Source organism: Plectropomus leopardus, chromosome 11 (genome assembly GCF_026936395.1).
Source record: "Plectropomus leopardus strain MGB_pleo_1.0 chromosome 11, ASM2693639v1, whole genome shotgun sequence".
Taxonomy (NCBI): domain Eukaryota; kingdom Metazoa; phylum Chordata; class Actinopteri; order Perciformes; family Serranidae; genus Plectropomus; species Plectropomus leopardus.
The window spans coordinates 6,445,615-6,465,485 of NC_142186.1; the positions used below are offsets into that span (position 1 = coordinate 6,445,615).

A 19,871-nucleotide genomic window follows, 5' to 3' on the forward strand; every position below is an offset into this window, starting at 1 on the left:
AAACGTTGTAATTTAGCATGTTGAAAAAATGGTCAAAAATGCCATAGTATAGTATGTTGAAAACGTCAAATTTTGACGTCATAAAAATGGCTGAAAACAACAAATTATAGCTTGCAGAGATTAGTCATAGTATACAATGTGGAAAAAAAGGCCAAATACGTCATTATTTAGCATGTAGAAAAAATGACCAAAAACGCCATAACGCAATTTGTTATGTCCAAAAATGTCAAATTTTGACATGTCATAAAAAATGCTGAAGACGACATTTACAGCTTGTGGAGACCCATCATAATATAGAATATGGGAAAAAAGATGATGAACTCAATGATTTGAGTTTCATGACATACTATGACAATTTTTTGCACTTTTTATTTTTAAGACATGCTATACTAAGACATTTTTTATTTTTCTGACATACTATACTACTACATTTTTTGCTAATTTACATACTATAGCATGACTTTACTGATTTTTATGACACATATTTTTTTCACATTTTTAAGAGGTATGATATTATTTTCTTTGCTTTTAAGACATATTATACTAGCTTTTTCAGATTTTTATGAAATGGTATGTTTTTTTTGCACTTTTAAATGCTATAAGACTATAATATGACTTTTTTGCATCATAGTATGACTTCTTTTATTATTTTTATGACATACTACATTATAACTTTTTTTTATATACATCTTTACTAATAGGTTTTTTTTGCAACTTTATGACATAGTATTTTGTGACGTTTTGGGTTTTTTCTTTTTTATGACATACTTTACTGTGACATTTTCTGGCATATTATACTATTAAATTTTTTTTTGTTGCATTTTTAAGACTAATACTACACTAGGACTTATTTCTGGTTTCTATGACATACTATACTAACATTTTTCCAACATAATACCTTTTTGTTTTTAAGACTTACTACACTACGACACATTCTTATTATTTTTAGACATACTATACAATGGGTCGTTTTTTTTTCCTTTTTAAGCCATAGTAAACTATGATGTTTATTTCCATTTTTAAGACAAACTATACTATGACATTTTTTGCAAGACATGCTGTCACATGACATTTTTCCATTTTTAAGGCTTACTAAAAGTTTTTATTGTTTGGGGGGGTTTTGTTTGATGACATGCTATACTATGGCTTCTCTTTACATTTTTATGAAATACTATGCCATGATTTTTTTTCTATTTTTTTGCATTTTTAAGACATAGTATATGATGTTTATTTTTCATGACTTTTTCTGATTTTGTTATTATACTGTTATACTATTTTGATGTCCAAACATGAGACATATTAAATTATGTTGCTATAAAGTTGGAGAACCATGCAAATCAATGGTATATGACTTACTTTGTACCGGTTTATTAAGTTTATTAATATTATCATTGAACGCATTGCTTTTCTAAATTGCTCTAAATTCGACAATGTGCATCCTTGGGTCCGAAGAAATACACAAGTAATTCACATAAATGGTTCTCTCTCTCTCTCTCTCTCTCTCATTCATTCACACACGCGCGCGCACACACACACACTTTTTGCTTGTATAGATAGATGTTCAGACAAAACCTTCTCAATGCTCTTCTTTCTAATTCAAACCCATTAATTTGCCTCTTTAAAAGGAAGAGAAAGCCACCGACATAAATATTCACAGCATCATTATCATACATATAGAGGGATGTTAAATACGCCATAAATAAATCAATTTGGGAAACCTGATTGATTAAACAAAACTTTATTTAAATGATTCCTTTGTAGAGCATCCCCCTGACAAAGGCATTGGTGTTGCTAGTAAAACAAGATGGATACCTCTTCCCAGAGAAAAATAAACACAACTAAAAATTCTTTCATCTTCCACCAGGTGGCTTATAGTCATGCCCCATGCATGCTGTTAAAGGGATGCTTTTTTCTTTAAAGCAGGGTTGGTTGAGGTACTTACGCGTTACCAGTGTATTACACTCAATGCCCTCAGGGGAGCAGGCAAGACTCCAACACGGAACGCAAAGTACTGTTGTGGACAGGGGAAGCAGAGATATGCATTTTTGCTACCTGAAAACAGCATAACCTAAAAATATTAGTACCATAAATGAAAGCAATATTGAGAATATTTTAACTGCCTTGCCATCAGACAGAAATTTGCAATGGGGAAATCAAGCTGTTATGTTGCTCTCTTTTAAACCAGATTCCTGTGAGGAAAACAATAATTTAACATCCCTCAACACAGGAGCTGCTGTTCCAATGCTTCCTTGATCAGATAGTTTGTGTTAAAACCCTTTCCCACCAAAATAAGTGCATGTGCACTGTTTTTTTAGAACACAGGTTAACCCAGACAGAACAGACAGAAAGGTAAAGTGGTAAAAAATACTGTCAATATAGCACACACTTAAATTGTAGCATCCTTTTAAGTGGTAAAATTATGTTTTGCTGCTGCCCCCATCTTACAGTTTGATTAGCTTAATGTCGGCACTCCTTCAATTTCTCCACACTGGTGTGCCGACCACCATCTACTGTATACAATACACAGACTATGGATTGGAACTGCGTATAACCCTGATTTTAAACAATGCAAACTATCCCTTTATGTCTTTAGCTAGTGCCTTAGAGTACACTTTCACTTACTAAATGAAGCATTTTGTCTTAATGCTTATAATTTTAGGCATTTGCATGACATAGGTCGTGTTGTTCTTTCTTCATTATACAAAAGTTTAGTTCTTTCTGGAAGCAAAGTTCTGCATGGGCTCAGATGTTCCAATCAGACCTCTATGTTGATTTTAGCAAAGCGGTATTGCAGGGATTTGGGGTTGCGCAGCAGCAACATTCCTCTGTGTTCCATCGGTTGGTTTATGAGGGTGTTAATGAGGCCGGAAACACTGACAAACCCCAGAGCCTCCCCACATCCTGCAGACAGGGAGAAGTCGCCCTGAGTGACCCAGCCCAGAGTCACCCGGGAGCAGTGAGCGGTGACACACGGCAGAGGATCCGGCCACAGCCCGAAGACGAGTTGCAAGGAAGTCTGGGGAGATGATTTCGGCTCTTCAGGTGTGGTGGGGTTTGGTTCAGAGACAGAGGGAGGGTCTAATTTTTGGCTCTCAGTCTTGTTATCAGTATTCAAAGATGGTGTAGCAGCTTTCTTGGGGTCCCTCTTTCGGTGTCTGATTCTACTCTTGAATTGGTTTCTGTGTGGGGGCTCCTGGGGGCCGCTGCTCACAGGCTTTTTGTTCAGCAGCTTCAGGTCTTCTGCGGTTGGCACACACACCATGGCGTGGAGCTCTGGTTTGCCCTTGGATAGAACTGACAGGCGCACCCAAACCAGACTCATCCCATGTGCCATGAGAAATGATGTCATGGCTGAGCGGTCGAGAGGTGGCCCCTCTCCAACACGGCACGGCCTTTGTCCTTTAGATGTCGTCGGTCTGCACCAACCAGAAAGCAGCCTCAGTGACTTTCTGTTCCTATGAGGCATAAAAACAACCAATGGTGATGGTTTTATGAGGATAAATGGAACTCTCTCCCTTGACTAATCTCTGCGCACTTTTGTGCCAAATTTCAAGAAATTCCCTTAAGGCGTTCTTGAGATATCTCTCTCGCGAAAATGGGGTGAGCGCAAGGACGAACGGACAGACAGATGGACAAACAACCCAAAAAACATAACGCGTCCGGCCACGGTTATTGCAATGTAGGGGCATAAAAAAGAATAAATCTTCAGAATATATCACAACAACATTTACCTCAGTACGGTGATGCGGCTCGGAGGCTTCGTGACAGTGATATCTCCATGTGATGTCATCTCCTCCTCCATCACTGTGTCAGCTTCTGTTGTGCTTTGGGTCCGGCTGTCTCCTTTCCTCTCCTCTTCTCCCTCCCTCAAGATAAGCTTCCACTCCTCGGCCAGCTGTTGCCAAGGGCAACAGAACGGAGCCAGACAGCCATGTTTAATGTAATTGGTTCTTTTGGCGGGCGGACGCCTACAGAAGAGATCAGAAGGTCAAACCCTTGTCAAACTGTTGGGGGCAACCCTGCCAATTTATGTAACAAATCATGACTGCTGCTCAGCGGATAGTAGAGGATGAGAAGCATGCAGCCTCATTAGCATCCCGTCTGCATGCTGGGAAAGATCTGCATAATGGAAATTAACTCGGGTCAGAGCTTTGGAGTTCTTTCTTCTATCAAAACCTCTAATCCACTGACATTTGCACTACTTACTTATGCTGCAGGCAAGCGAATATTATCTTTTCCTTGCAGATGATTGTACAGTCATGCAGTAACAGAACACTACGAAGCATCTTTAGCTCCAACATAGTCCCATTATCACCTTACTTTATGTTTATTTAACTGAAAACACTTTCCTTTGCAGTTGAAAAGGGTAATTTAAAACACGTCCGTCTATATTCTGGGCAAGTTCTTAACATTCTGTTTTCTATCAGCAGCCTGACACACTAGTTATATGCCAAAGTCACTTTACAAGACACAAAAGCTTTGGCAGCACAAGAAGTCCCCATTGAAAACAAGTGATAATAATAATCACAAACACATTATTATGTTTGGTTCCTTTCCCGCTCCATTTTCAGCTGACCTTTTAAACTTGTCCAGGAGCTCTGCCTCCTGCTCCTCCTGAAAACGAACGCCTCCAGGGCAGTCTGGGAAATCGTGGGGGAAGTGGGGGGCTCCTTTATTCTGAGAGTGTTTCAGACTCATGTTCAGCCCTCCGATGCGAACTCCTCTGTACACCTGGCAGACACAAAGCAGAAAAGAGTAAACACTGTTTTTTTTTTAGCAAACAAAGCAAACCTGAGGGGCTTCCTGTCTGGCTTTAAATTTCAAGGTACATTTCACATTTCACAGTGCTTGTCCAAACAAAATGGAACTGCCCCAAAACATGGAGGAGGCGACTAAATAATGAAAACATCTTTCACTGACAACCACTGCATTATACACATGCACCCTCACAGCACCTTCTGTAAAATACCTCAAAACCAAGAAAGTTTTGATAAATTTGCCCAAATATTATGAAGCAGGCCTTCCCACTACACCCAACATACTATAGCTGATATGCATTAACCCTTGGAATCCTGAGATTGGCATCACTTTTCTGGTACTTTTCTTACCTTTGGACCCTAAGAAAGTTGCCGTTTGTTTTTCATGAATTTCTTACAAATTTCTAGCCAATTTCTGGGTTATTTCTTCTTAAATTACTCATTGGCTCCCATAGGTTTGGAAGAAAAAAGGCCTACTTGCCCAGGTTTCAAAGGGCTAACGTCTAAAATGGCCTAAACCAAATATTCTGCTACTACTGTAAAATAAATGCAAAATAGAATTGTTCAACAACTGCTGTTTTCTGTTAGAAATGAAAAGAGAGAAAAGTGAAATACAATCAATTTAAGGCTCTGTTCATGCTACCTACCAGTGGGATCCAGAAGGCCATGCCCCACCCTTTAGGAAGCAGCAGGTCCCATCCAGCACCCCAGTTGCTCATCTCATGTCCCACCTGCTTGCCAGGTTGATGAACCAGCAGGATGGGGACTCGGCCCTGCAGGGGAGTGGGGCTCAGCTGAGAGCCCGGCACCAGCACTTCACTTCTCCTACGGTTCAACTCCTGTAGTCAATAAAAAGAAAAGATCAAATAAATAAATAAATAAAATAAAGATAAGATAAAAGAAAGTAAATAAAAAGAAAATGCCAACAGTAAGAACTACATCTAAACTCATCTGTGCTTCTGGAAATAGAGCTGTTTGGCTATGATGTAGAGGGAAGCCACATATAATTAATACGGCACACAGACTAGGGGTTGACACATATTGGCCTGGCCAATTATTGGGGACGATATTTGGCATTTTGCAGACCATCTGTGCCGGTGTTTTATTTAATGATTGCAGATAAAATTAAGTAATGAAAAAGGGCAAAGAAGGTGTCAGCATTGGAGGAACTTTTACTTTGTGAAACCTCAGGGAGCTATTGTTATTTATTCATTTTTTTAATTTAAATTATTATATATACATACAAAGTTTTGTGTTGGAGTTTGTTAATATTTAGAATTTGGAATATAACAGAAAGATTTTCATTTTTATTTTGAAGACATATTGGTTCCAAATATTGGTTATACTCATTACCTACTAATAATCAGCATCAGTATCAGCCCTGAAAAAACAATATCGTTGACCCCAACATAGACCGTAAGCAAGAGTATAAGAAGGATTAGTGAAAATTACTGTAAGACATTTCTGGTGTTAGGAGTACGATAAAGGACCTGCTCGGATATCTTGTTATCAGTGACGTTGTCCCGGACAGACTGCTCCCACAGGAAACTCTGACAGCAGGGTTCAGGTACTCCCCGCAGCATCAGCTCCCTCCTCTTCTCCTTGTCAACCTCTGAAACAAACACAGCACACGCATGACACGCACTTGTATGAGCAGCATCACTCGTGTCAGGAGAGCATAATGCACCAAAGCATAATGCATTCACTATACTATATATAGTATATAAATATACTATAAATATACTATTCTTTTTCTTTTAATTTCAAGACAATAATCTCATTAATTTTGAAAAACAGGGCTTTTTTTAATCTCAAGTGAAAGCATTATTCTTTCGTAAATTTAAAACCCAACTTCTAAATGAAGAGCAAATTGATCGCTGATTTATTAATCACATTCAGCTGTGCAAACAGGAACATGCTGCAACAGTCCCTCTTTTAGATATTATTCATTAAGATACAGCTTCATTTATGCAAGCATGGTTACTCAAATTTGTATACTCTAAATACAATAAAGAGTGCTGTAACATCTAAAATCTATACTCAGTCATTTTCTCCTTTTAATATTTTCTGTGATTTGAATTTCAAGTTAAAGCTTTATTATAGGTATCTATTTATTTTGTATGGAATTGAGTACTTGATGCTATTTTTACGTCAAGACCTGAGTACTGCATTTAATTCTTTTCACGTTTTTCATGGTCAGAATGAAAATAAAGTATCCGTGAATTACACCCTGATCAAACTTCATAACAGATTTTTGAAGGAAAAAAACACGTCCTTTGCATGAAAATGTGGTATTTCATTAAAAAAGGGTCTAAATCATGAAGATCTTAGCTTAATTTACAGATAAACATTTTGAGAAATATTGCAAGAAATTTGTTACAGTCATCCCAGTCTCTGTTACAGGTTTACTGTAAAACAACCTATTTCAAATTATACTTAGCAAAATTAGCCAATTAACTCAAGTAATTTTAGTCTTAACGGGACAGTTTATTACAAAATCAAAAATGCATATTTTTCCTCTTACCTGCTGTGATGTTTATCAGTCTAGTTTGTTTTGTGCGAATGTTGGAGATATTTGCCGTAGAGATGTCACCCTTTTCTCCAATTAATGAAAAAAACTTAACCATAAAATAAACCAAAAAATACATCTGAAAAACTCAACAGCAGTGTCTCTTTCCAGAAATCATGACCCCACTACTCAAGACAATGCACAAACCCTCTTGTGAGCAGTTTCATGTCAGAACCGAACTACACATGCCACAGCCACCGCACAGGAGAAAGTGTACGTCATCACTGTTGATGTTTGCATCTCAAACTATCACAAGTCTCTCTTCTATGAGTAGATGCACATTTCCTTGTCTTCTAAAACTGACATCTTCAACACTTGGCAACTCGAATCTAGACTGATAAAAAGCACTACAGGTAAGATAAAAAAAAAATTAAAAAAAAACATGTATTTTTAATTTTGAGGAGACCTGTCCTTTTTAGGCAGGTTTCCAAGGTCTCCTCTTATGTGGAGAATTAAAAAAACATAAGGTGTAATCTACAAATACTATAGGCTAATGTTGCTACAAAGCCATTCACACTTTGGTAAAATCGTGCAGCTGCAGTCATAAAGTCACAATCAATGTCAGCCAGTGAGCAGCTCTGTTAAAAAATTCTAATGTGAACCCCTTTCATGAAACTAGTGACACCTGCCGTTCTCCTAATCCTGAGGAAAGACTGAGGCAAAGACACAGTCTGTAGGAGGTTTTCATCATCTTGTGATTACATGTCACAGACTAGAAGAATAATGCTGTTTTTTTAAAGCTGAGCCTTATTATTATGGCTGTTATTTCTGCTAATGCTGTTGATAAATAACAGAGCACAAATATCTTGTGATTATTTATGGTTGGTTTTTAAATTTAGAATTCCAAGATTGAACATGTGGTTGCACCAATGTGTAAAAAAATACTAGAAGTGGTGACATTCTGTTCCTGTACAAAACACAACTAATGTCATGTGAGCAAAGGACAAACAAAGTAAACAAGGATTATAATTATGGTATTATATATAAATTTTTTTTAATCCTTAAATTTGACTGGTTTTTCTTTGGCCTAATATTATTGTAAATTAGAAATGCGCAAACTGAGAAAAACTCAGTAAACGGATCAACAACATTGTTGAAACCAGCCCCTTATCTTTCCAGTAAGTCTTCATATCCAGAGAATCAGCTGTTGTCTGTCGCTGAGGGTGAGTTCGGAGTGCAGGGTCCTGCCAGGATTCGAACCTGGAACATCTGCATGGCCAGGCAGAGGCCCCCAGGAGCACAGAACCAGATGTGCACTCACCAAAACAACCTCAGGACCAGAAATAGACTGATTCTAGTCTCAACTATAGGAATGTCTTAATTGATGGTCAGTTTTTTGCGTGCATGTATGAGAACAGGAACATTACATCGATCTGCAAACAGGGGTGTAGTGCTGCAGTGGGTATGATATCAATTACTGATCAGAGTTGGGGGAAACAATCTATGACTGTCTGCCCGTATAACTATGTGTATTTGGAAAGTGCCTTCTGTGTCCGCTAGGTCAGATTTTACCTTGTGCCTGCTGTACACAGGGCAAAGCTTTAACCTTCTTTGTTGGTAAAGTCAGTCTGGGGTCATCTACAGTCAGACCCAGCACCGTGCCTGAGGGGAGCTCTGCAGTCGAATAGATGCCTGGAGGAAGTGCGCAGTGTTAGTTATTAAATCATCATGCATAACTGACCAGATGGCAAAAGTATGTTGTATGCGAACAGAATTTAGATTCAATTTGACAATAAAATAACAATAGACCTTTCAGATTGTGAAAGACATCGGCTTGTTTTTGATGCAGATTCATCTTGCTCTCGTCTTTGCAGTGCTCAGGCCACCAGAGGGGAGAGGGCTGAGATTTATCCATTTCCTTTAATAAAAAAACTCATAAGACACCGTTTTTCAGTATATTTCAGAGGCTCTCTGCTTTTCATATTGCTAACAAAATAATTCTTACGTCACAGTCTGTAGCTGCCTCCAGACTTTCGGCCAGAACAGAATGAGAGTGAGGTCCAATCAGGCGATAGCGCACAATCTCCATTGTGAGATCACTGCAACAGATTAATGAGTGAGAGACAAAAACATCAAATAAGATTATTTGGAGCGAAAATAATAAACCAAAACCAAATTGTACAACTAACTACACTAACTTTATAACTATTCCATTTGAGCTGGACTTCCAGGTAACTGGTGTGGTGGGAGATCTGGTTCCATCTCCCAGAATCTTCTTGGCAGGAAGTCCACTGGCATCCTTTGAAGCTCGCTTTCTCTTGGTTCCAGTTACCTGCTTGGCCTCAGTGGTCTTTTCGGGCTCTGGTTCTAGGGTGGGAAGAACTTCAGCAGGTGTCACCACTGGGGCCGCTGGAGGAACTACAGCCTCACAACACTGGCACACAGTTTGTAACTCAGGAAGAAGGTCCTGCAAGAAGAACGCAGTCACTGGAGTCAACAGTCTTGCTTCATTCACCGTCATATCTACTAAAATTTAACTGCTCACCACAAAACCAATAAACATTTTCTTGTCAGAATGATAAGCCCTAAAATTTTCAATTTTCATACCTGTTTAATGGTGGGATGAGCCCAAATCCACAGCTGCCTGTGGGTTGAGCCCTGTGCACGGGGTCTCCAGAGGAAGGTGACAGGGCCCAGGGGCTGCAAGGGGTACTGTCCTGCTCTGTACACCACCACACTGCCCTGTCTCTGCCCTGACAGACACAGTGCTGCTGCAAATGTAGGACCTGGAGACACACATCACATGCTTATTACTCTAATTATTTAACAAAATGCAAAATGCTTATAATCAAAAAACTGTGGAAGAAAAAAAAGTCTAGGCACTCAGGATGGTTAGAAAAGCATAAAAGGTCTTTAATTCATAGGGCTAGAAACATAAAAAATTCAGCTTGCGCCTTCCTCAAAAAGACTGAAAATCCTACACAGACACCAACAGTTGGTGTCCATGTTGGATTTTCATAGTCTACATGAGGACCTATTCTTTTTGCATTCTCAGTTTCGTATTGGTTGTGTTTATTGTGTTTTGCACCTTGAGGCCAGAAAAACACATTTTATGCTTTCACCAGCGCACGCATGTGGTGACTGCAACTATAATGTGTCACTACACCCTGTAGAAAGCACAAGCCGATACGTGTTGGTATATTTTTAATGTTTCTGGCCCTATCAATTAAAGGCCTTTTATGCTCTTCTTACCATCCTGAGTGCCAGGACCTGGAAATATTTTACTATAGGTTTTTGTTACAAGTTCCCTTCCATGAGCACTGGTGGTTTGAGGGACACCAGAAGCGCTCCTGCTACCTTTCTTTTTCAATATCCAACTAAGCTTAGAACTTTTATCATGAAATTAAATCTAAACGTTTCCCACTTTTTCCAAACTTAACTGAACAACTTGTCCATGATCATATTGTGTGGTTCTTAACAGTGCACAGATTACTATTCAGAGACAGAGGAAGGATGCATGGGAAAGACAGGTCCACAATTACAGTATTTCTCTGCATAAAATAAAGACAAATGTATGCTTTGTGGTTGGGGGAGCATATTCTCACCGGCCTCCTTGCTGGTCAGCTGTGACAGAGAAGCCAGCAGCTTGTCTTCCTCTCCTTGCAGCTCTATGCAGCAGTAGTAAGAAAGGTCCTGGGTGGACAAATTCAAAACTGTCACAGGTACTTTACTGGCAGTGAAATCCTGTTCATTACAATCTTGAGTTTTGTGACAAGAATGAAACAACACTCTAATCTTGTGATGGTTACCTGCAGCAGACAGTGGCTGCTCATTGCCCTGTAGCAAGCCCGATAGCATTTGTATGTAGGTCTGTCCCCGAGGCAGTAGCCCCACTTTTTAACCATGTGGAAGCGCTTGGCGTGCCATATGTGTGTCTCCAGCCACACGTTCTTCCTCTGCCGGCGGTTGAACTCCAGCAGCAGATTCCCGTGCCGGCGGCGGGCCTTGCGGCTCTTGCTCTTTGCCTGTTCTTTCTTCTTCTTCGAGCCGGCCTGGAGGCTTTTCTCTCGCTGGAGAAGAAAGGAAACAGGAATCCAAATCCTTTATTGATCCCCTCGGGGGGTCTGGGATATGTTACAGTATAATTTTACTCAATAAGGTGAGCCCGTCTATAGAACACGTAAGATAAAATATTAGGACATTAATATGCTGAAAAGAAGCCTATTGAGCTTTTACCATTCTGTTGGCCACGTCTCTCAGTCTACGAGGGAGCCGCTTGCTGTTGTGGCTCATGGCCCGTCTCCTCATGTGTTTGGGCAGGGCTCCGAACACATGGCAGCTGCCCGTTTTCTCTGTGATAGCTTTCACCATGGCATTCACCTCTGCTGCCCTGGCCCTGGCATAAGCTCCAGCTGAGAAGGGAGGGAGTGGGTTAGAAGAGTGGAGGATCTGAATTAAAATGTCAATAAACTGACTATGCTGGAATAAACAGAAGTTTACTTGAAGAACAGGAAAAACAGTAGATCTGCACCAAATTAAAAGTGATTGATCTAAAAGTAAAATATGATAATTTTACTAATCATTTTCTACTGCTTGCAACACAGCTGATGGCAGATGGATCTCAAAAGCTATCAGACTTTCTCATTGCACAATCACACAGGGTGGTGAAGTCATTATGCAGTCCTTCAAAATAAAAAACACCTTATTTACAGCATGCAGTGTGGATTTGTAAGAGGAGTATGATTTCTTTACCAGTGATGTACTTGGGCATCTCCTTGATGTAGCCTCCACCATCTTTCTGATGTCCTCGGACCCATCCACCTCGTTGGTACGGTTTCTTTGACCTGCTTGTATTTGGATGGACGTCGGATGGTCCATCACTGCCACCGCCACCTTTGAGAAAAATCATCATTTTGCTATTTCAGGGATATCACAGTTGAAAATTATTTTCTGCCCAAGGCTCTATTACAACCAGGCAAAAGAGACAACTGCCCTGGGACCACGCACCCTCGGGGGCAGTTGTGTCTGCAGCAGTCACGTCGTCACAAAATGGACTGTTTATAAATGTTTTTTTTGTTTTTTGTTTTTTTTTTATGAAGCACAATAAAAAGAAAGAAAGAAAGAATCTCTAAGGTATTGTTATGTATTTATCAGAGTAAGGGGATCTTTTTTATAGCCTGGCCATCACTGGAGCTACAAATATTTTTCCTTCTTTTAAAGTGACTGGGAAAGATGCATGACCCTCCCTCCAACATTAATAACCATAATTTAGTTTCTGACAATAACAAAGGTGTGATTTGGGAGATTTTTAAAGAAAACATGGTTTTCAAACGCACTTGAAGGTTTGGGGGTTCTGTGAATATTTGAAAAAAAAAAAGAAAGAAACATACCTGTGGTGCCTCCCCCAATTTGCACAAACCCCTTCCCCCTATTGTTATTATTTCAATAATTTCAAACTAGCTCACACAACTGTAAAAATGTAGGTGACAGGCTGTGTGCTGAGACAGAGACATGCAGAGATAGCTAAAAATGTTGTCAGACAAGATGCAGACTGAAATTTGCTGACCATCTGAAACGCTGACCATGCAGCACAGCAGCAAGAGGAGACAGGGTGACCAGAGAAATGAGTGGAGAGGGCAAATAAAGCATCAACAGAAAGACACCAGAGACATATTGGACCATAAGAGATAAAAAGAGAAACATAATACCAGTGACCGAAGTGTCTCCTCCGTTCTGTGTGCTGCTGGCAGAAGATGGATATTGAACATTGGCAGGCTGATTTCTCATCTTTTTTCCCCGCATCTTCACTTTAGCTGCAGACATTTTCTGTAAAGAAAAGGAGACATGTTTAAGTGTCATTTTTTCTGATTGTTAAAAGGACAGCTGACACTCAAAACACCAACATAACTTGCCAATATCTGCTGATGCTAACGTGTTAGCCACGTAGTCCACGTTAAATTCGGGTTTCGGTTCAATTAACAAAAACACAAATACAACAAACATTAAGTGTAGGACTGTTACATAGCATATATTCACCTCTAGATTCCCCAGTATGAGTGTTAGCCAGAAATGTGTTCAAAATGTAGCCGTCCTGTCTTTTTTCCAGTTAGCCACATGGATGTTTTATAGTGAAAAATGTTAGCTACCATGTGAGTTTTCCCCACGCAGCTTCCGGGCATGTGGTGTTCATGGGATTTGTAGTGTATCGGCGCAAATAAAAGTTATATTCCCTGTGCTTACTGATAATATCTCTCGAAATAATGTCCTCCTTTGTCACGACTAATTTGAGCATACAATTTTTCATTAATAAGCATGCGCTCCTCCAAGAATCAGACAATAAAAAAGCGTTTTGCGCGTCTAAAATATCATTTACAGTAATACAGCTCTCGTTACGTCATCCAGTGCTCATGCAGCTTTCTCTCCTTCTCGATTGCAACTCTATTACAGCACTTGTTTCACTCCTTTGGTTTAACATAATATTCGTGATACAATGGCTGCATTAATCAGGAGGATTATCAGCACAACTAAAGCTCCCGCTGCTATCGGCCCGTACAGGTGAGAGGAGCTCAGTAAGAAGTCGGACCAAGTTACAGCTGGCACTCAGCTGACACAGGGGCAGTCAAAATAACATTCACAGACCACATGTTAACAGTGTTATGAGATGTTAGGACAGAAGAGAAACTGTAGCTTTTGATATTTTTGTCGATTGTCATGTAGCTGTGTAGAGGTGCACTGTGTGGTTTAGTACTTCTAACTTGGGTTAGTGCTGTCACTCGTTGAGATGTGCTTGAGAGCAAAGGTCAACTTTTGGGGTTTGCACTTTGATAACTATTGAAAGGCTCAACTATTAACTCAACAGCAACCTGTGCTGAGTAGTTTTTGTTAAAGTTTTCTCAGTGCAGTTGTTCTCATTTACCTTACTTTTGTATTAAAGTGTGCACGGCTTGCACACAAATTGCACAGCTTCTGTGTGATCACTTGCTGACAGTATATTTTATATTCTACACACAAGTCAGCTCTAAAGGGGAATAGATGACCAGTTGCCTAAATCTACATTTTGTAAAAACACCGCAGAATAGGTAATTTTGTCAGATACAGATGTTCATCAGAATTGACCAATACTTGTATAAATGTGGAGTAGGTCATTCTGTCAGGTAAACATATTTATCAGAATGAACTACAACCTGTATAAATGTAGTTAAATAAAGAGTAGGTAATTCTGTCAGGTATAAATATCAGAATGGTCTACTACCTGTATAAATAAATGTGGAGTAGATCATTCTGTCAGTCACAAAAATGTATCCGAACAGACAATTTCTTATATAAATGTGGAGTAGGCCATTCTGTCAGGTACAAATATCTATGAGAATGGATTACAACTTGTATAAATTCAGTTAAACACTTGCAAACACATCTCATGGTCATTCTGTTAGGTACAAATATCTATCAGAATGAACTCCAACTGGTATAAATGTAGTTAAATGTGGAGTAATTCACTCTCAGCTGCAAATATCGATCAGAATGGACTACATCCTTTATAAATGCAGGCTAGGTCATTAGAAATGCGTTTGTTTGCAAGGTAATTCCTAATAATATTTTAAATCCCTCCTTTAAACGCCTGGACTTTGAGTTGTGGAAACAGTTGTGAAATTACATGAACTTAGGGAGAAAAACATTTGGAGGTATAATCAGGTAGAATAGTGATAATACATAAGTACAAAGAAATAATTTAACCTAAATTTCTGTATTATAACTGACATTTGAAATTAACTATCAAAATGTGTGCATTTGCTGTCTGCTCTCCTGTAAATAGATGTCAGATGTAGATGTCAGAATCCCTCTGAAAGAGGTAGCCCAGCCTTCAAGCTAACTGACATGGTTTTTTGTTCTTGTTTGTGTGTCTCCAGCCAAGCAGTGGTGGCAGATCGCACCATGTACATCTCAGGACAGTTAGGGATGGATCCTGCCAGTGGACAGTTAGTGGAAGGCGGTGTTACAGCTCAAACCAGACAGGTGACCCACCAGAAAACACCCTTCTAACATTCATCTATCCATTCATGAATCAGGAGCACTGCAAACTGGGAAAGTGTCCACTGTATTCTGTTCAACAGCTTAATCTCTTCTATACACCCAGAGGCTGCTACATTATGAATAAAAGTGTAGTGTAAACTCCGAATTTATTAATGAGAGTCAATCCATTTTTTTCTTCAGGAGCTTCACATTTCCTTTTAATCTCATTTTCTACCAGTTTCACCTCAAAATGGAACAAATCAAAATACATGTCTACAGAACAGAGCACCTACATTATGTAATTCTTTGTCCACAGGCTCTTGTGAACATGGGTGAAATCCTTAAAGCAGCTGGTGGTGGTTATGAGAATGGTGAGAAAAACTTAACTTTCTCAAAAGTACTGCATTGCAAGTTCACATGGAGAAGAATTCCTCACAGGTCCTAATGTACATTTTGTCATTGTTTCCTGCAGTTGTCAAAACCACGGTGCTCCTAGCTGACATGAATGACTTTACCACTGTAAATGATGTCTACAAGCAGTGTAAGTATCAATGATTCACATATCAGTGCGTGTCATAATAGACCTTATTGTGCCTGCTCAGGCAAAAGTTCATCACTTGCATCTTGCAATACATACTTGGCCACCAGGTGTCAGCACAATACAGGGAACCTGCATTAACCAGGCTTGCATGGTTTGAGGCCTCCCAATTATTGCCTTTGTGGAAACTATTCTCGCTCTTACATGATTATCTGTTTTGAGTGAAAATCTATGGTAATATAGTTCGTATTCAATCACTGTAAACATATTTACATAAAATCAGTTAATCTTGTCTCTGCATTTGTCTGCCCATATTCTTTAGATAATTGATATGCTTGAATTTGCCTCTTCATGCTGTAAATATCCCAAGACAGTACACTCAGAGGTATGAAACAAATGCTCAGAAGCAAGCTGACATTGTCAGCACAGCAGTGAGAGACTTCTGACGTTTGCTGAGTCACTAAAAAGAGTGAAACCTGAGCTGCTGGTTTAAGCCTTAAAGTAAATGTCAGACAACATGCCACATCTGAGGCTCCACACAGGGCCAAAAATCCTTTAAAGGTCCAGTGTGTAGGATTTAGTAACATTTAGTTGTGAGATTGTAGAACTGATTGTTAGATATCATTGGGGAAAAAAAGGAAAAAAAATGTCCAAAAATAAATGTATAATATAATGTTTTTGTCTTTTTTGTTAACTTTTTTGTGTTTCTTTTTTACTAATTTCTTGCTACTTTTCGGGCCATTTCTTGTTAAGTTGCGTGCCACCCTCTTTCCAGGTTTTTGGAAAGAAATAGAGCCAATTTGCTCAGGTTTCAGAGGGTTAAAGCAAAAAAAAAACTTGTCTATTTGTTGTCTAATTACAAAGCCCATATTGATACCCAGAAATAATAAATATAGAAAGAAGGACTTTCATCTACATGCAACATATTAATTCCAGTGTTGTTTGAAGTAGTGTTTTATCAACAAAAGGAACGGTTTGGATATGGTACTAATGAAACTTGAGTTTGGGAGGTGTAAATATTTTATTAAGGTCCTTTAGGGTTTGTCCCAGTTCCAACTACCTTATGATTTCATATCTTATATATACATTATATTATATAATAGAGGTAACAGTGCACTGAACTGCAGAGAAATCCATGTGCTTTTCTATTTTGTTGTTGACAGGAAAATTGATGAAATAATACAGTATACGTACATCAGTAAAACTAAAACTTTGGAAAGCTTTTGCCAATTAAAATTCCCCCAAAGAGAAAGAACAATGTCTGATTCAATATTTTGACTTTGCATGCGTGTTAACTGTTACTCAAAAAAATAATATCCTGTGTGCATGAGGATTTTCTTACCTGACAGTGTGAGAAATCCAGTACAAATGCTCTCATGAAAAGAACTTGTCACTGACGTGGCTTAACAGGAGCAGGTGTAACTAATGACACTAACAAACGTGTGTGCAGACTGACTGGGACAGGTGAGCACAGCCTCTAATTAGTGTTATTAATAACACCTGAGCTTTTCCTACTGTGACAGCAAAGGAATCTTCTATGAAAAAAGCTTTTTATTTCATGTTAGCAGCAGAACGTAACAAAATGAGCATTTTATATTAACATGTTGCTTATTGTGCCTTGAAATCAGAGGCTTATCAGATTTTGAATAAAAGTCTAAGTTGTGCCTCGCAAAAGACATCCTTGCTATCAACATGTTATTGTCTATATATTAAGTCTTTTTTACTTACCAAATGTTCCAACATGTGTCTTTTTTCATTTAACCCTCCTGTCCCCTGATAACACTAGCTCAAGACTGCCTACTAAGTACTGAAATGTCCACTTCCTAAAACTGCCTTAAAAATACTATGTAATAATATTAAGTTCCCTTTTTAGGGGGGTAGTTTATAAGATTATCAATGATTTGCAATAAAGGTGCATTTTTCAGTATGAGATTGTTTTTTAAATAGTTCCTTTCCTCTCCCTAGAGGACAAAAATGTCCTCCTTCTAAACTACTATAAAAATAATACAAATTAATTTTATTTTCCAGTTTTTGGGACTAAAATATTTTAACTAACTTCATTCCTGATCATTTTTACAAAATATTAATACATTTTCAGAGTTTTTACCCTTTAATATTAACAGGTTTAAATATGTGTGTCTGTGTTGGTAAGTGCCATTAAATGTTCTGCTCTCTAGTTTTCAGCTCTAACTATCCAGCCAGAGCTGCCTACCAGGTTGCTGCTCTCCCCAGAGTGAGTATTTCATTAAGTCTTATGCTCTTTTTCAATGACTCTGTTGAGGATTCAGACAAACTGAAAACTTAGTGTTCTATATTGTCTTTCTTTCTAGGGTGGACTGGTTGAGATTGAAGCAGTTGCTGTATTGGGCCCTCTGACTGACGCTTCCTAACATGTAATTCTATGAAATAATAAAAACTAGAAAATGATGACTGAAAATTATACACTATGTGCCTTGTTTGCAGACCACTCGAGAAATGATAAAACGAAATTCCTGTAGGGCACTAATCGTTCTAAATACACAGTATATATAGCAAATTTGTAGAGCATTAAGTGATTTAACATACTGTAATTGTCCTAAAGATGTTTTGGGTCAGCCTGCAGCAGTCAGGCTCTGAACACTTTCTCCTCTCTCATTAACATTAATGAGACGTGTTTGGAGACGACACTGCATTTTAAATCCCCTCTGCTCACATTTCACATACAATAGCTGAAAAGTATCTAAGCTTGTTTGCTCTTATTGAGTTACACTACTGGCAGCTATGTTGTCACCAGTCTGAGGATGGATGATCAAATATAACTCAATAATAAATGGTTTTAATTTGCTTAAATGGTCATCTGTTTCCTTGGTATCAACAAAACCTTGAAGATGATCACTTTGTGATATACTCGTGGTTTTTCCTCAGTATTTGGTTTATACATATTGGATGTCTGCTGATGCCCCCAGGGTTGCACAGGGATTTTAAACACAAGAAAGTATGGTTTATGTCCCAGATCATAGCCATAAATAGATTATAGATGACAGCATTCCTGCTCTAATCCGTGGTCTAATGATTTTTATTTTAGACTATGAACATAAAGTTCATCACAGATAGTTTCATTCATTTGATATAAAATAAAACTCAATAGCATAAAGTCCCCGGAAAAATATAAATATAAGCCTTCTTTCTGGCTGTAAATCTTGAAAATAATCTTTTGCAATGCTTTATGCACTCTGGATCTATGTTCATATAACTGGGATAAGTTAACACGTGCAATCAAAAGCTTTACATCCATACATTTTTATTTTGTCCAAACAACACGTCAGCTGATTAAAATGATTACCTCTTTCTGTCTAGTTTGTCCTGTGAAATGATGAGAACTATTTAAAAAACAGTCATATTTTCCACAATGATTTCTCCCTCTGGGGCTCCAGGGTCACACACTGCTTTATGTGAACAGCATGCAAATAGGAGAGTTGTATCATCTCAAACACTGGAAATGTGAGAAGTTAATATGAAAACTCATTTTAAAGGATGTTTGGTTCAACCTACACATGTTTTGCGCACATAATTTTGTAACTCATTTGAATCTCCAGGGAATGCTGTTCCAGGTTCTATGAGGGCTGTGCACAGCAGAAAAATCAGTGTAGTGAATAGATAAATAGTTGTTTACTGGAAATTTCACCAAAGTTAGCCTGCCTTAAACAGTCACATTTAAAGCTGCAGTGATTAATCCATTCTTTTTTTTATTAAATTAATCACGCACTAGATGGTATTCTATTAAGTCAGTCATTTTTTAAGGAAAAAAAAGTAAACATTTTTCTTATTACAGCTCTTTACATGAGAATATTTTCTAGTTTCTTTAATCCTAAATCTAAACAAAATATTTTGTTTTGTACATTTGAGGATGTTATCTTGGGCTCTGGCAAACACTGATCAATGTTTTTTTTCTTAACAAATTTCTTATATTTTATATACCAATCTCAAGAAGATAACCAACAGATTAACAGATAATGAAAGTGATTGACAGTTGCAGCCCTTGTTGTGTTTAAATCTCACTGTAAAAAAGTTATGAGCA

General features: G+C 38.4%; 2 protein-coding genes across 3 annotated transcripts; one reads left to right on the forward strand and one right to left on the reverse strand.

Annotated features, from left to right (window-relative positions):
- Positions 1-1,722: 1,722 nt before the first annotated feature.
- pop1 (POP1 homolog, ribonuclease P/MRP subunit) lies at positions 1,723-17,271 on the reverse strand. 2 transcript variants are annotated; one of them, XM_042490330.2, is made up of 16 exons: positions 17,157-17,271; positions 12,975-13,092; positions 12,019-12,159; positions 11,503-11,678; positions 11,076-11,336; positions 10,872-10,959; positions 9,874-10,052; positions 9,465-9,733; positions 9,272-9,365; positions 9,076-9,184; positions 8,839-8,958; positions 6,248-6,369; positions 5,405-5,596; positions 4,577-4,731; positions 3,732-3,968; positions 1,723-3,455 (listed from the first exon to the last, which is right to left on the reverse strand). In XM_042490330.2, the coding sequence occupies exons 1-16, from the start codon at positions 17,190-17,192 to the stop codon at positions 2,756-2,758; spliced, it is 2,997 nt and encodes a 998-aa protein (XP_042346264.2). In that variant the 5' UTR covers positions 17,193-17,271; the 3' UTR covers positions 1,723-2,755. The 2 variants fall into 2 exon arrangements, with proteins under 2 accessions (XP_042346264.2, XP_042346265.2); XM_042490331.2 differs by lacking the exon at positions 17,157-17,271 and adding an exon at positions 13,303-13,460.
- LOC121945950 (2-iminobutanoate/2-iminopropanoate deaminase-like) lies at positions 13,662-18,643 on the forward strand. Its single transcript, XM_042490333.2, has 6 exons — positions 13,662-13,821; positions 15,174-15,279; positions 15,593-15,647; positions 15,749-15,817; positions 17,992-18,047; positions 18,145-18,643. Exons 1-6 carry the CDS (start codon positions 13,757-13,759, stop codon positions 18,202-18,204), a joined length of 411 nt encoding a protein of 136 aa, XP_042346267.1. The 5' UTR covers positions 13,662-13,756; the 3' UTR covers positions 18,205-18,643.
- Positions 18,644-19,871: the final 1,228 nt, after the last annotated feature.

Bases quoted from the DNA above. Each gene is read 5' to 3' on its own strand.
- LOC121945950 (XM_042490333.2), top strand. From the start codon at position 13,757: ATGGCTGCATTAATCAGGAGGATTATCAGCACAACTAAAGCTCCCGCT. The intron at 13,822-15,173 runs GTGAGAGGAGCT...GTGTGTCTCCAG, and splicing joins GCTGCTATCGGCCCGTACAG to CCAAGCAGTGGTGGCAGATC. The intron at 18,048-18,144 runs GTGAGTATTTCA...CTTTCTTTCTAG, and splicing joins AGGTTGCTGCTCTCCCCAGA to GGTGGACTGGTTGAGATTGA.
- pop1 (XM_042490330.2), bottom strand. From the start codon at position 17,192: ATGAGAGCATTTGTACTGGATTTCTCACACTGTCAG. The intron at 8,959-9,075 runs GTCTATTGTTAT...CACTTCCTCCAG, and splicing joins TGTCTTTCACAATCTGAAAG to GCATCTATTCGACTGCAGAG. The intron at 5,597-6,247 runs GTCCTTTATCGT...TATTGACTACAG, and splicing joins ATAACAAGATATCCGAGCAG to GAGTTGAACCGTAGGAGAAG.